A 13,313-nucleotide genomic window follows, 5' to 3' on the forward strand; every position below is an offset into this window, starting at 1 on the left:
TGCTATTTATAGAGAGACACTAGAATCATTGCTTTACAGCTCCAGTGTTTATGTAGAATTATTCTCGCCATTATAGAGATTATTAGTGGGTATAACTATTGTAATTGAAAGTTTATGATACAATAGCCTCGTAAACAAGCTATATAAGTAATACTAGACGGGTAATGAGTTTGTTTAGCCTTTTTAAGTGAAGATAGACATGGGTATTCTTCTTTTATTATTTTTGCCCTAATTAACTATATTTATAGATAATCCTGTTCAATTGTAGGTTTTGAAAAGAGGTTTTAAGATGGGTAAACAAACAAATCTTCAACCTCAAATTAAGACTTTTTTTGTATGCGATAAAATCAGTTGTTCAATAATACTTGGGTAATTTGCTCATGATTTAAAATTATTATTGTCATCACTTTAAAAAAAAAAATCCCCTCTAATAAAAAAGCTTTGAAAACATCTTGTATTATAGAACAAGTTTTATGTGAATTGTAATTTTTCTTCTTCTTTTTATTATTATAAATTGTTTCTTTTTCTCTGAATCCCCACATGTTCGTGAACATTATTCTGTATTATTTAGTTTTGTACTGAATTATAATTATGCAATAAATAAAAAATTGTTGATAAAAAAAGATACTTGGGTAACACATTTTGTGTGATGGCATTAAAAACATATATTAATCACAATTAATTACAATAGACACATGTTCAGTTTCTATTAATAAATGCATCAAGAAATTATTATTTTTAATTTCCTAATTAAAAAGTGGTAGGCTAAAGGCCATTGCACACTGAGTCCGAAATTCGCATCCGAAATTTTCGCACGTTAAAAAATAAATACGACCTCACGTTATGTCAATCACGCTTGCACACTGCCTCCGAAAATGTCGGACTCAGTGTGCAATGGCCTTAACACTTTATAATAAGGTTAATTAGTTCATTAACATGAAGAATGATCAATACTTCAACAGCATTTATTAATCTTAATTCATATTAGTTTCAACATTTACTAATACATTATTAAAATCTCAGGTTGTATTTCTTAACATTAGTTAATGCACTGTGAACTAACATGAACAAACAAAGAACAGCTGTATTTTTATTAACTAACATTAAAAAAAGATTAATAAATACTGGAACAAATATATTGCTCATGTTCATGTTAGTTATTACTAATGTTAACTAATGAACCTTATAGTAAAGTGTTACCAAAAAAGTTTTGTATCTATTCATCAGAATCGCATATGTAGAACACATATCAACAAGGTTTTGTTACTGTGGTGAGAATATTTTTACAACATGCCCCCAATAAAGTTTATGACATGAGGGAGCTATCAGCAAGCTTGTTTATACACTTCTCCCCTTACCAGAAATAGAGCAATGATAAAGACAATGGAACAACACAAGGAAACAAGACAGATTTACCAAATCATTCAAACATCTTTATTAGTTTTATTAAATTAATTAGAATCACTATATTTCTCTTATATCCATTAATGTATAATCAGGATACGTATAAAAAAACAAGTATATAATATGTTGGTTTTGGTCCCCTGTGAGATGATTCAGAGATGGAGATCTGATTCTGAACGATGTGAAATGTCTTCTTTCGTTTATAAATTCACGGAGATGAAGATAATAGTGTTGAGTGTGGGCATATGGACTCTGCTGGATATGTACAGGGCAGATGATATTGTTTGCTCAACAGTGGCTTTCGCTGGCCTTTGGACGCCACACCCTGGCTTTGTTAACGTGGTCATAAAACAGGTCCTGTTTCAGCGACGCCGCGGAGGAGATATGTAGTGCCCGTCAAGCTGAGCTTCTCTGTCACACCATTGATAAGAGAGTCCAGAGTGTGCTTGATAATGAAATAGCTCACAGTTTCTCCGTGTGCGCTCGTCTCTTATCCAGCGATGCCGTTACACTGAGCAAACAGCGTGAGCTCCGGCTCGAGTGCTGTCTGTTCACTAGTGGATCTCAGACTAGACAGGTCTTCTTCTCAGGCCCTGTTCACACCTGGTGTTAAGATGTGTTTTGGTCGATCGGATCACAAGTGGACGACTCTAAATACAGGAGTAAACGGGTCTAAAACGTTTTCAGCTCGTCCAATTTCCACTACTTCCAGAGGGAGTTGAAAACACATTTGACCGGATTGATTTCTTAGTGTAAACGCTCATGTGATCGAATGTGTTCAAACACTGCAGGTTTTGATTCCCAATTCTGATTGGTTGCCCATAGAGAGCCTAAGCCCCGCCCCTCCGCTTCCGGCTCATTGGACCTTACTTCGGAAAAATTCTGTATGGTAGTCAATGGCGAGAGACAACTTATCTTTTTATTCCGTCCGAACTGTGCCCTGAATTACACATATGATGTTTGTCAATTTAAAAGATGAAAGTCAAGAAAGTCGCAGTTTTAGTAACATTTAGTTTTATGTGAAAATCGCTCAATGAACTAGCCTACATCTCTCGTCTCGCACGTTGCTCGTGTGTGTGCAGTCTGGTACAAAATACTAACGTAAGACTTTAGAAAAAATGACAGACGTTAGCTTCAGTAAAGTTAGCTTCAGTAGAGTTAGCTTCAGTAAAGTTAGCTTCAGTAAAGTTAGCTTCAGTAAAGTTAGCCTCAGTAAAGTTAGCTTCAGTAAAGTTAGCCTCAGTAAAGTTAGCCTCAGTAAAGTTAGCTTCAGTAAAGTGAGCTTCAGTAAAGTTAGCAGTAAAGTGAGCTTCAGTAAAGTTAGCTTCAGTAGCCTAGAGTTAGCTTCAGTAAAGTTAGCTTCAGTAAAGTTAGCTTCAGTAAAGTTAGCCTCAGTAAAGTGAGCTTCAGTAAAGTTAGCAGTAAAGTGAGCTTCAGTAAAGTTAGCAGTAAAGTTAGCTTCAGTAAAGTTAGCTTCAGTAAAGTTAGCTTCAGTAAAGTTAGCTTCAGTAAAGTTAGCCTCAGTAAAGTGAGCTTCAGTAAAGTTAGCAGTAAAGTGAGCTTCAGTAAAGTTAGCAGTAAAGTTAGCTTCAGTAAAGTTAGCTTCAGTAAAGTCAGCTTCAGTAAAGTCAGCTTCAGTAAAGTCAGCTTCAGTAAAGTCAGCTTCAGTAAAGTTAGCTTCAGTAAAGTTAGCTTCAGTAAAGTTAGCTTCAGTAAAGTTAGCCTCAGTAAAGTGAGCTTCAGTAAAGTTAGCAGTAAAGTGAGCTTCAGTAAAGTTAGCAGTAAAGTTAGCTTCAGTAAAGTTAGCTTCAGTAAAGTCAGCTTCAGTAAAGTCAGCTTCAGTAAAGTCAGCTTCAGTAAAGTCAGCTTCAGTAAAGTTAGCTTCAGTAAAGTTAGCTTCAGTAAAGTTAGCTTCAGTAAAGTTAGCTTCAGTAAAGTTAGCTTCAGTAAAGTTAGCGTCAGTAAAGTTAGCGTCAGTAAAGTTAGCTTCAGTAAAGTTAGCTTCAGTAAAGTTAGTTTCAGTAAAGTTAGCTTCAGTAAAGTTAGCTTCAGTAGAGTTAGCTTCAGTAAAGTTAGCTTCAGTAAAGTTAGCTTCAGTAAAGTTAGCAGTAAAGTTAGCTTCAGTAAAGTTAGCTTCATTCATTGAGTGAAAAGGTATGACGTCACATTTGCGCCTTTTGGGTTTGTAGTCTTTGTAATTACGTATTTTCACAGTCTTATAGCTCAACAGTTTTACATCAAACTGCGACTTTCTAGACTTTAAAATGTATCTTTTAAATTGACAAACATCATATGTGTAATTCAGAGCACAATTCAAACGAGATCAAAATATTTGTTGTCTCTCGCCATTGACTCCCATACAATATTTTTCCGAAATAAGGTCCCATGGTGGTCCACCGGAAGGGGAGGGGCTTAGGCTCTCAATAGAGATCTAAGGACTGGTGGGAGGAGCATATTGTGGCGGGCTTTAATGAGGAGCAGTGGCTCCGAAATTTTAGGATGAGCAAGCCAAACTTTTGATATGAGCAAGCCAGTTTTTGATTACCTTTGTTAACGTGTCCACATTCACGACGTTTCGTTGGGCCATCTGTCCCTTTGCAGATGCGCGTCGGGGTTGCTCTCGTCAAACGGAGACGTAGCCTCCAATGTAAATTTTTTTTAATTTTCGGGTTTTTTTTTATACCACCGAAGTGTCAGAATGGCTCCCACACATCTGAAATCCGACTTTAAAAAGCAACTTTGGCCGCTATCATCTGCGTGTGTAATGGGGCTTGCGACTCAAACTTTTTGCGCCGATCAGGTTCTTGTTCCCACAATACAACGCGTAATTCAAAATACAGGTAAAAGACAAATGCGGAACATTCCTTCAAATTAATATGCGAAATTGTAGGCCTACCGTATTTTTAGGGAAATGTTATAGTGTAATGCCTCAGAAAATCCGATCTGCCTGTTTACATGACAGGCGCATTGGCACATATCTGATTTATTTCCACATAGGAATGACGCCTGAAAGCGATGTCGAACTATCAGGGTCATAGAACACATCCGATCTGAGCAATATGAGCAAAAAATCTGAATTGGGTCACATTTCACTGACAGTGTAAACGAGACCTACGCTATAAAAAATGCTGGGTTGGTTTAACCCAATTTTGGGTCAAACATGGACAAACCCATATTTGTAAATTGGAATGTAATTGGATTAAAAATGCAATTTAAAAATTTCACCCACCGGTTGGGTTTGTCCATATTTGACCCAAACTTGGGTTAAAACAACTCATAAACATTATGAGTAAACATTATCTGTTATCTATCTAGCCAGGTGGGATTTAAACTTTATCGGCTGAAGACCCAAGTTTGGTTTGAAGAGAAAACGTACCAAACACAATGTTCTCTCACCATTCCTGATTTCTATCACACACTCACAGAAACTAAAGTTGATGCTCTCCATATGTTTTCCCAACGTCTCTGGTCGCGTTCATATGTAGCTTAATTGCATGAGCTTTTTGTTATTTTGTCTTTTTGCTATTTTGTCCATTAGATTGAAAGATCTGAAGACCCTCCCCTTGAAGGCAATCAGGACAGTGGTTGCACAGACTGCACATAGTGTCGGCCCAGATCCGGGCCGGGCCACATCTGGTACATGTGGATTCAACGGGTACCAGATGTGGGCCGGATCTGGGCCGACACTATGTGGCTGTCTGGGTGAAAGTGGACAAAAGAGACAGATTGTAAATACCAGGTGTAAACGCATATGTATCTCCCTTGTCTACGTGATATCGACCAAAACGCATCTTAATATCAGTAAACTGGGCCTAAGATGCAGCTCAGCGGGGTTTTCTCTCTAAATGTGCGTAAACATCTGACATTTTCTCAGTGGTCCTTGCAAAAAAGAAGAACATTTTAAAAGAATATTAAACTGACAAATCACTGCTTGATACGAACAGTTTCAAACTGTTTTTGAAATGAATCGATTTGCCACAATAAAACATTTATTTTATTAATACAAATTACTTTAGAAATACACAATTATTTGAATTCCGTTTCATAATCTCAAAACATCTTAAAGTTTACAATGATGAACAAAACAACAGCGGTAATAAAGTACTAATATAAAGAAACCAACACGGCCAGAGAAATATTACACAACCTTGCAGATTTATGTTGCTTCGTTATACTTTGGAATGGTAGTTGACGACTTTTTATTCGTATTTTTCAATAAACCCCCATGCAGCAAGACAGTCTTTTGTCACGTTTGTCACAGTTTCTTTTTCATCGCGACAAAGATGTGTTGATTTTAAAGTACCATGTGTATGTCTAAGTGTGAAAGGGCAGTATAAAAATATTAACAGTCAAAGTCTGCACGTCCGTCTCTCTTCAGTACTCTTCTTTGATGTTCATTGGCATGGGCGGTGAGACCAGTCCACCGCTGCTACTGGTGACCATGGACACATTGCCTGGGAGAGATGATCCCGGTGGGGTTGGTGTGGTTGTGGACGCTGGCTGAGGCTGTTGCATCTTCTTTTTATTGACTTTCCTCTCTTTAGCACGCCGGTTCTGGAACCAGATCTTCACCTGTCAACAACATGCCATGAGTCAGACTGGGGGGAAAAATCCCTCGAGAGTTATTGAGGTAAAAGTTGTTTTCTATATTAGTTTCACCTTTTAAGTTGAACTATTGAAATAAATTAACTTTTGAACAATATTAAAATTTTTCGAGTTTCACCGGTATATCTGACATATTAGCAGTGTTGGGGAAAATTACTTTTAAAGTGGACCCACTATGCAAAATTGACTTTTATATTGTTTTTGAACATACTTTTGTGTCTGCAGTGTTATGTGTACACAACCCTATTGTGCTAAAATAATTTCCCCCATAAAGCTGAAACAGTGTCTCAAAATGAGCTGTTCAGGAATGTGCTACAATGTAACAAGCCCCGCCCACAATTGCAGACAGACTCCGCCCTATTAGCTTAGCTCCACCCCTCAGTGAGCTGCGCACAGTCGGCCATGTTTATCTCCTCGCCAGAGCATTCAAGTAAGAAATATATTCTCATTAAAGCTACTAAAGTTATTCAGTCGAGAGCAGTGAGGGATTTTCTGTTTTTCTTTTGTTGTTTGGGTCATGTTTACAGCATATATAGCAGTAGGTAGTGTATATTACGCTGCTTTCACTTTAATACACAGATCTGATATACACACGTGATTTCTTTCCCTGTTGCGTACGTTCACAGACATAACGACTGTGTTTATAAGCTCTGTGTGTTTTTAGTTTAGTAAATGAGTTTAATACTCACGGGACGTGCCATCTGACAGCCTGCTTCGGGTGGAATTATTCAAAAATTAGTTTAAACTGATATGGCTTTAAAACTCTAATAATACCTTTCATGATGATGAAGAACTGCAATGTCAGGTGACCACGATAGAGATGATCAACAGATGTTTTTTTTATAATTACAAGGAATACAAAAAGTGCTCTGCGTAAATTCAGTAAATTCAGGCTTTTTTACATTTTTCTAAAAACAAATTACTCGAGTGCCTTGGATTTTTTTTTAATGAGATCTTTTGTTTAGTTTAGTTTTTGGCAGACTATCAGAGTCACTGTACAGGCTCCGCCCTCTTCTGGAAAGGGGGCGGAGCAGCAGCTCATTTGCATTTAAAGACACATGCACAAAAACAGCATGTTTTCTCTTCCACTCAACAAATGGGCATTTGAAACATGTTATAATAACTGATCTGTGGGGTATTTTGAGCTGAAACTTCACACACACATTCTGGGGACACCTGAGACTTATATTACATCTTGTAAAAAGGGGCATAATAGGTCTCCTTTAAAAGTAATGCGTTACAATATTGAATTACTCCCTAAAAAAGTAACTTATTGCGTTAGTTGCTTTTTATGAAATGTAATGCGTTACGTTACTTTTGCATTACTTTTTTTTTCACCTGGACTGGGCTTGCTTATTTGTTTTTTCAAATACAACAACAGTTGTATTTTTGGCAAATGTAAAGTCCTTTTCACAAACGCCTCATGCCGAACACTGATTCACTACACGCTCTAAATAATGAATTGGTTTGAGTTGGACAAACTTAAATTAAACTAATTCGTTCAGTCAAATGAACTTTTATGAGTATTTAGCACTTTCTTTTTCTTTCAAGTTCACAGAACTGATATATTTTAAGTAAACTGAACTGCTTCATTGTTTTGAGTTTTATGAAATTATTTATTTTAATTTAGATGAAATTAAATTTAACTGAAACGGCTGGGATGTCTATTTCCCAGCATGCTTTGCCGATGGCACTTGAAAGGGAGAGTAAATGCTAAAATTAAATGTAATATAATGGGGTTTTTTTGTGCAAGATTAATGTTAAGTGGGAGATTTAGTAGTGATTAATGTTGTGTTATGCTAATTTAGAAGAATTTCTGTTAATGTTGGTTTTAGGATAGTTACCATGGTGACGAGTGGAGCATGATCTTGATTTGAGAGCAAATAATATCTTTATATTGTAGCACTCATATATACAACAACTGTATAACATGCTAATATGTTAACAAATTAGTATGTTAGCGTATTAACTTGTTAAAACTAAGTTTATACTAATAAAAGTGTTCCCATTGAGATTACATGAAAGTTTTAAGTTAATTGTATGAATTAGTGTACTAATACATTTTAATTGTTCTTAACTTGAAATGTTTAAGCACAAAATAAAAATCTGCTAGTTCTGCTTACTTAAACTTTGAATTTCAGAACTTAAAAAAATTGAGGTAATTGATTGGCTTAAATGTTTTGAGTTCTGCCAACTTATTCGGGTTTAAAGTGAAGGAAATGCACATTCACGGCTGTACAGTAGAGGCTGCAGCTAAAAAAACAAACATGTTAACCCGATCTCACAGGAAAACAAAAGTATTGTACGAAGTGGTGATTTCATATAAATTTGAACTGTGTTTTAAAAAAGTCATTGTGCAGGACCACACATAACCCCGTCCCTAAACACACCCGTCACTGGTCTAAACAGATCGTACGGAAACGTACAAATGAGACTGTACCAATTAGCCACCAATTCGCCAAAACGTAAAATAGTTCATCACTTACTTCAACATGAAACACAAACGTGATGTTCATCTAAAGTCATTTTTGCTTATTAGAGTATGGTTGAATTGGATCATCGAAGGTCAGCAGCAAAGTACATTTAGTCAATAAAGTGAGATTAAATACATGATGAAACTTGAAAACTTAATTTAAAAGTTCATTTATTTCAGTAATTCAACTTAAAAGGTGAAACTAATATATTATATAGACTCATTACATGCAAAGTGAGATATTTCAAGCCTTTATTTGTTATCATTTTGATGATTATGGCTTACAGATTATGAAAACCTTTTCACAATATTCTAATTTTGAATTTGGGGGTTTCATAAGCTGTAAGCCATAATCATCAAAATTATAACAAATAAAGGCTTGAAATATCTCACTTTGCATGTAATGAGTTTATATAGTATATTAGTTTCACCTTTTACGCTGAATTACTGAAATAAATGAACTTTTTTTTGCACCATATTCTAATTTTTCGAGTTTCACCGGAAGATTTGTATTATTTAACATTTATTTATTCCAGATTTGTGTAATATTCAGTGTTTGCATTTCACTGTATTTGTTCATTTTGAAGAATACTGAATCTGTTTTTGTGCAAGTGAGATAAATAATAATCTGTTCATATTTTAGTCAATAAACTGAGATTAAATACATAAATTATATTTGTATTATTTAACATTGAATTAATCAAGATTTACGTAATACGTAATGTTTTTTATTAATTTTGAAGAATACTGAATCTGTTTTTGTGCAAGAGAGATGAGTCTCGACATGGGGACGGGAGAGCTGTCAATCAATAAATGGGAATAACTTGCAGAACTTATTTGAAAAAGTAACTCGTATATTTAGTTGTACATTAAAAAAGTAATGTTTCTTTCACTCTAAAAAATGCTGGGTTGTTTCAAGTTTCAACCCAATTTTGGGTCAAATATGGACAAACCCAAACGTTGGGTTAAAAAATGTAATGTAAAAATGTAACCCAACGGTTGGGTTAGTCCATATTTGACCCAAAATTGGGTTGAAACAACCCAGCATTTTTTAGAGTGATACTTGATAAAGTAATCTGATTACTTGTAATGTAAAACTAGTTTATATAATCATAAACTAGTTAGGTATGCATGATTCGGCTAAGAATATGAAATGATATTTCTGAAGACTGTATTAAAGCAGCGCACCTGTCTCTCTGACAGACTGAGTGTGGTCGCCAGCTCTGCTTTTCTTCTTATCGTGATGTAACGACTGTAATGAAACTCTTTCTCCAGCTCCAGACGCTGGTGGTCCGTGTACACTACCCGGTATTTGTCTTTTGTTCTGGTCTTTCCTCCTAAAAGAAAAACACCACAACAAATTCATTATTTACTTAATAATCGAGTAAAAATGTAAACACATAACTGTGAATCACTCCATTTAAGAATTAACCCAACACGTCTCTTTGCTTTTCACTGCGTATGATTCATATTTTTTCACATATTTTTTGTATATCATAGAATTCAATGTAAATCTGGTTCCTTTCAAGGCTTTTCTCTCGTAAACATGGCGTTCACGAGGGGATGATTTTGAAACAATAAGTGAGAAATGCTAAAATTGACTAGGCCTATAATTAATGATAATGTGATCAAAATAAAGGGTCTTTTTGAGTTAATGCAGTAATGTGTTTATCTTCTCTATTAAAAAGTAACTATGGGAACATAGTGTTTGCTCCCTTAATCAAGCCAATCGTTGAGAGCACACATATATAAAACACCAAGATGTGCACGTTATAAAGGTCTTTGGATTCGCGTCTCTATATTTCAAACTTAGTTTACCCTGTCAGTGGCAAGAGGGGACTTAAGTGGCCGGCAGGTTAAATATTAAAACACACACACGGCGAAGGGAAGGACGCCGCCTGTCTAGGGCAACACACACACAGGGAGGAACTCCAGATAATTAGCTTCTCAACCATACAGCATCTTCATCCAAAATCTCACTAGAGACCATAATCTCTAGATATCATTAACTCAGCCGGGCAACTCTTACAATCCTCCATTTTAAAGCCATGTTGAGAACGCTATTGAGCTAATAATATTGGCTCCAGACTTTTGACAGTTCGGTTTCTGAGATTAATATTCAGTAATTAAAACTGTCTTAGGAATCGCCTCAAGATTATAGTTTTATGGCAAATCCATTTATTTTTCATACGTATTATAGACTGTGAGTGAAATACTGTTCACACGGACATTACCACCCATATATGTCCAATTAAACGCACGACTTTTCCCAGGTTTTCTATGATGTTATGGCATGTTATTAATTAATGAGAGTCATTGTTGGTCCCTAAAGTTTCTTTAATAAAATGCTGAAATATCAATGTTATTTTTTAGAATGCAATATACTGAGATAATTCCTAATCTCACTGTTTCCCATCTGATGGAAATATTAGGTCCAACTGTACATGTGAACATATTAAATGTTCTCAATTTATATTGCATTTTTTAAATGTATTTTTTAATAATAATCAGTGAGATCCATGAATTTAAGTTTAAGCAATTGATCTAAGTGTTGACACTTTTTATTTATTTTAATTTACAGCTTTTTTCCGGTTTATTTAAAAAACATCCTTACTGCTATTTCATGTAACACTTTATTTTACAGTTTCATTGTTACACATGTTACATTTAGTTAATGTAGTAATAATAATAAATTATGCATAATTACATGCAACTAACCCTAAACCCCAATCCTAACCATACATGTAGCTAATTATTATTACTCAGTACTTAAATGTATAATTACACTGTAACACAGACACCTTAAAAATAAAGGGTTACACTTTATTTTAAGGTGGTTTTGTTGTAATTTAATTATAAGTAGCCTACTTAGTAATATTAAGCAACCTACTACTTGTACTTACCATAGGATTAGGAATTGGTTTAGTTAGTTAGTTGCATGTAATTCTACATCATTTATACTAGTAACTGCATGTAATGTAACAATGACACTGTGAAATAAAGTGTAACCGTATTGTAGTATGTTGTTAATTACACGTGCGCGTCCGTGTATTCAACAGACTTCTCGGCATCCAGGCATAAAAAAGAACAAAGAGTGACATCAAAGCTTAGGGACTCACACACACACACACACACACACATCTCTATTAGCATGACAAACGCGTGAATGCAGAGGAGTTGTGTCAGCTGTAAAACTGTGGCCGTGGCGCCGAGCACACCAGTTTCGACGGTGCATATGGCATAGTGGGCTGGAATTGCACTTATTTAAAGTGGCTTTTTGCGAACCCGATGTCAACACGATCTCATGAAAATGCGTATCTGTGTTACGAATTGTATTTATCGTGCACTACGCCAAAAAAAAAAAAAAGTTTTACGTGCATATGACACGCACTGTAAACCCCTTGGATTAGTGGTGCCATAAAGTGCGTAATGCACGTGACATAATTGTTTTGCGTATTGCACGATAAACACAATTCGTGCTATTAGTTATGTGTCTCTATTATAATAATAGCCTAATAATAATCACTTTTTTAAAGTGTAATGATTGCATTCAGATTTGAAGTGCACCTGAGTTTGACGGGGGCGCGCTCCGACGCATCCAGTCGTACGGGTTCCGTCTCTGCGAGTTCGGCGACAGCTGACCGACAGATGAGTTTATGGACGATGGGAGAAGGCCTGACGCTTGGACAGATGAAAACTCCGGAGGACTGAAGCCGAGCTGACCGGTGCCCGAAGCCGAAGGTCCGGTTCCCGGGCCATAAGGTGTCCATTCCTCTCTCGGAGGAGGGTACGCGGGGTTCCAGGCTCCGGCTTGGCTGTGGTGAGGGTCGTTGGTAATCCCAGGGACGTGATGGTATCCAGTGAAGTCCGGATACTGTGGAGGTGCGGTGACAAAGTTCTGAGGGTTCAGGTTTAGGCTGGGGTGTCTCACGGGATTTGGGTACATGCTGGTGTCCTTCTCTAAGAGATAACTCACATACATTTTCCCGCCTGATGACTCCAGTGCATAATATGCACCCGCACGATTGATCTTGGCTCCTCAGACCCAGGTTTCCCTATAACCTGACGGCTCGTCTACCTGGACAGATTCTCGGAAGCCTTCAGCCTCAGCGCCTGCTAAAGGTTGCGAGGTGACGTCACGTTTATGATCACGATCGTCACCCTCCCACGGTCTCGAAACACAGCGGGCCATGCAAGAATGCAATTACTTATTATATAATTGTCCACTGCAAACATGGGCTGATTTTTAGGAAAATGTAAAAATGTTATTGCATTTAAAGGCCTATATACATGTAGCCTCAATTATGTGATTAAATGTTAAATGTGATTTATCTTATCATTTAGTACGGATAAAATTATATTTAACTAGAAAGTATCGCTATATTTGTAATATATATTGTTAAAAAGGTCACTTATGTGAAAGGGTCAACTTATAGGGAAAGAAGCATTCACGAAATTCGCATAGGCTTTTTGTTTGGATTTTGTTTAAAAAATAAACTTATTCTTATGCTTGTTTTTATATTGTGTTTGTATTGTTTTAATAGTGTCGCTTGTGCTCTGTCTTTGTTTTTATTGGCAACATGGCTGGAGAAAATAATTATCATAAACTTTAAGTCATAATGTGGCTTTCAAATATAATTTTACATTTAAAAAAAAAAGATTCGTTTAAATATATATATTGCTAAATGAACATTTTATAATTAAATGACATGCCGTAATAACTTTGTCACTATTTTAATAAACTACCAGTTTATACCATATTTCTTTAAAAAAAAGTATTGCAGTTTAAGCTATGCCTACTGTAGCATAAATAAAGTAGGTTATACAATAT

The 13,313-nt window shown here is 36.0% G+C and overlaps 1 protein-coding gene across 1 annotated transcript; it reads right to left on the reverse strand.

Annotated features, from left to right (window-relative positions):
- Positions 1-5,503: 5,503 nt before the first annotated feature.
- cdx1b (caudal type homeobox 1 b) lies at positions 5,504-12,549 on the reverse strand. The gene is made up of 3 exons (XM_079586547.1): positions 12,050-12,549; positions 9,671-9,819; positions 5,504-5,976 (listed from the first exon to the last, which is right to left on the reverse strand). The coding sequence occupies exons 1-3, from the start codon at positions 12,462-12,464 to the stop codon at positions 5,779-5,781; spliced, it is 762 nt and encodes a 253-aa protein (XP_079442673.1). The 5' UTR covers positions 12,465-12,549; the 3' UTR covers positions 5,504-5,778.
- Positions 12,550-13,313: the final 764 nt, after the last annotated feature.

Source organism: Phoxinus phoxinus (assembly GCF_949152265.1).
Source record: "Phoxinus phoxinus genome assembly, chromosome: 17".
Lineage (NCBI taxonomy): Eukaryota > Metazoa > Chordata > Actinopteri > Cypriniformes > Leuciscidae > Phoxinus > Phoxinus phoxinus.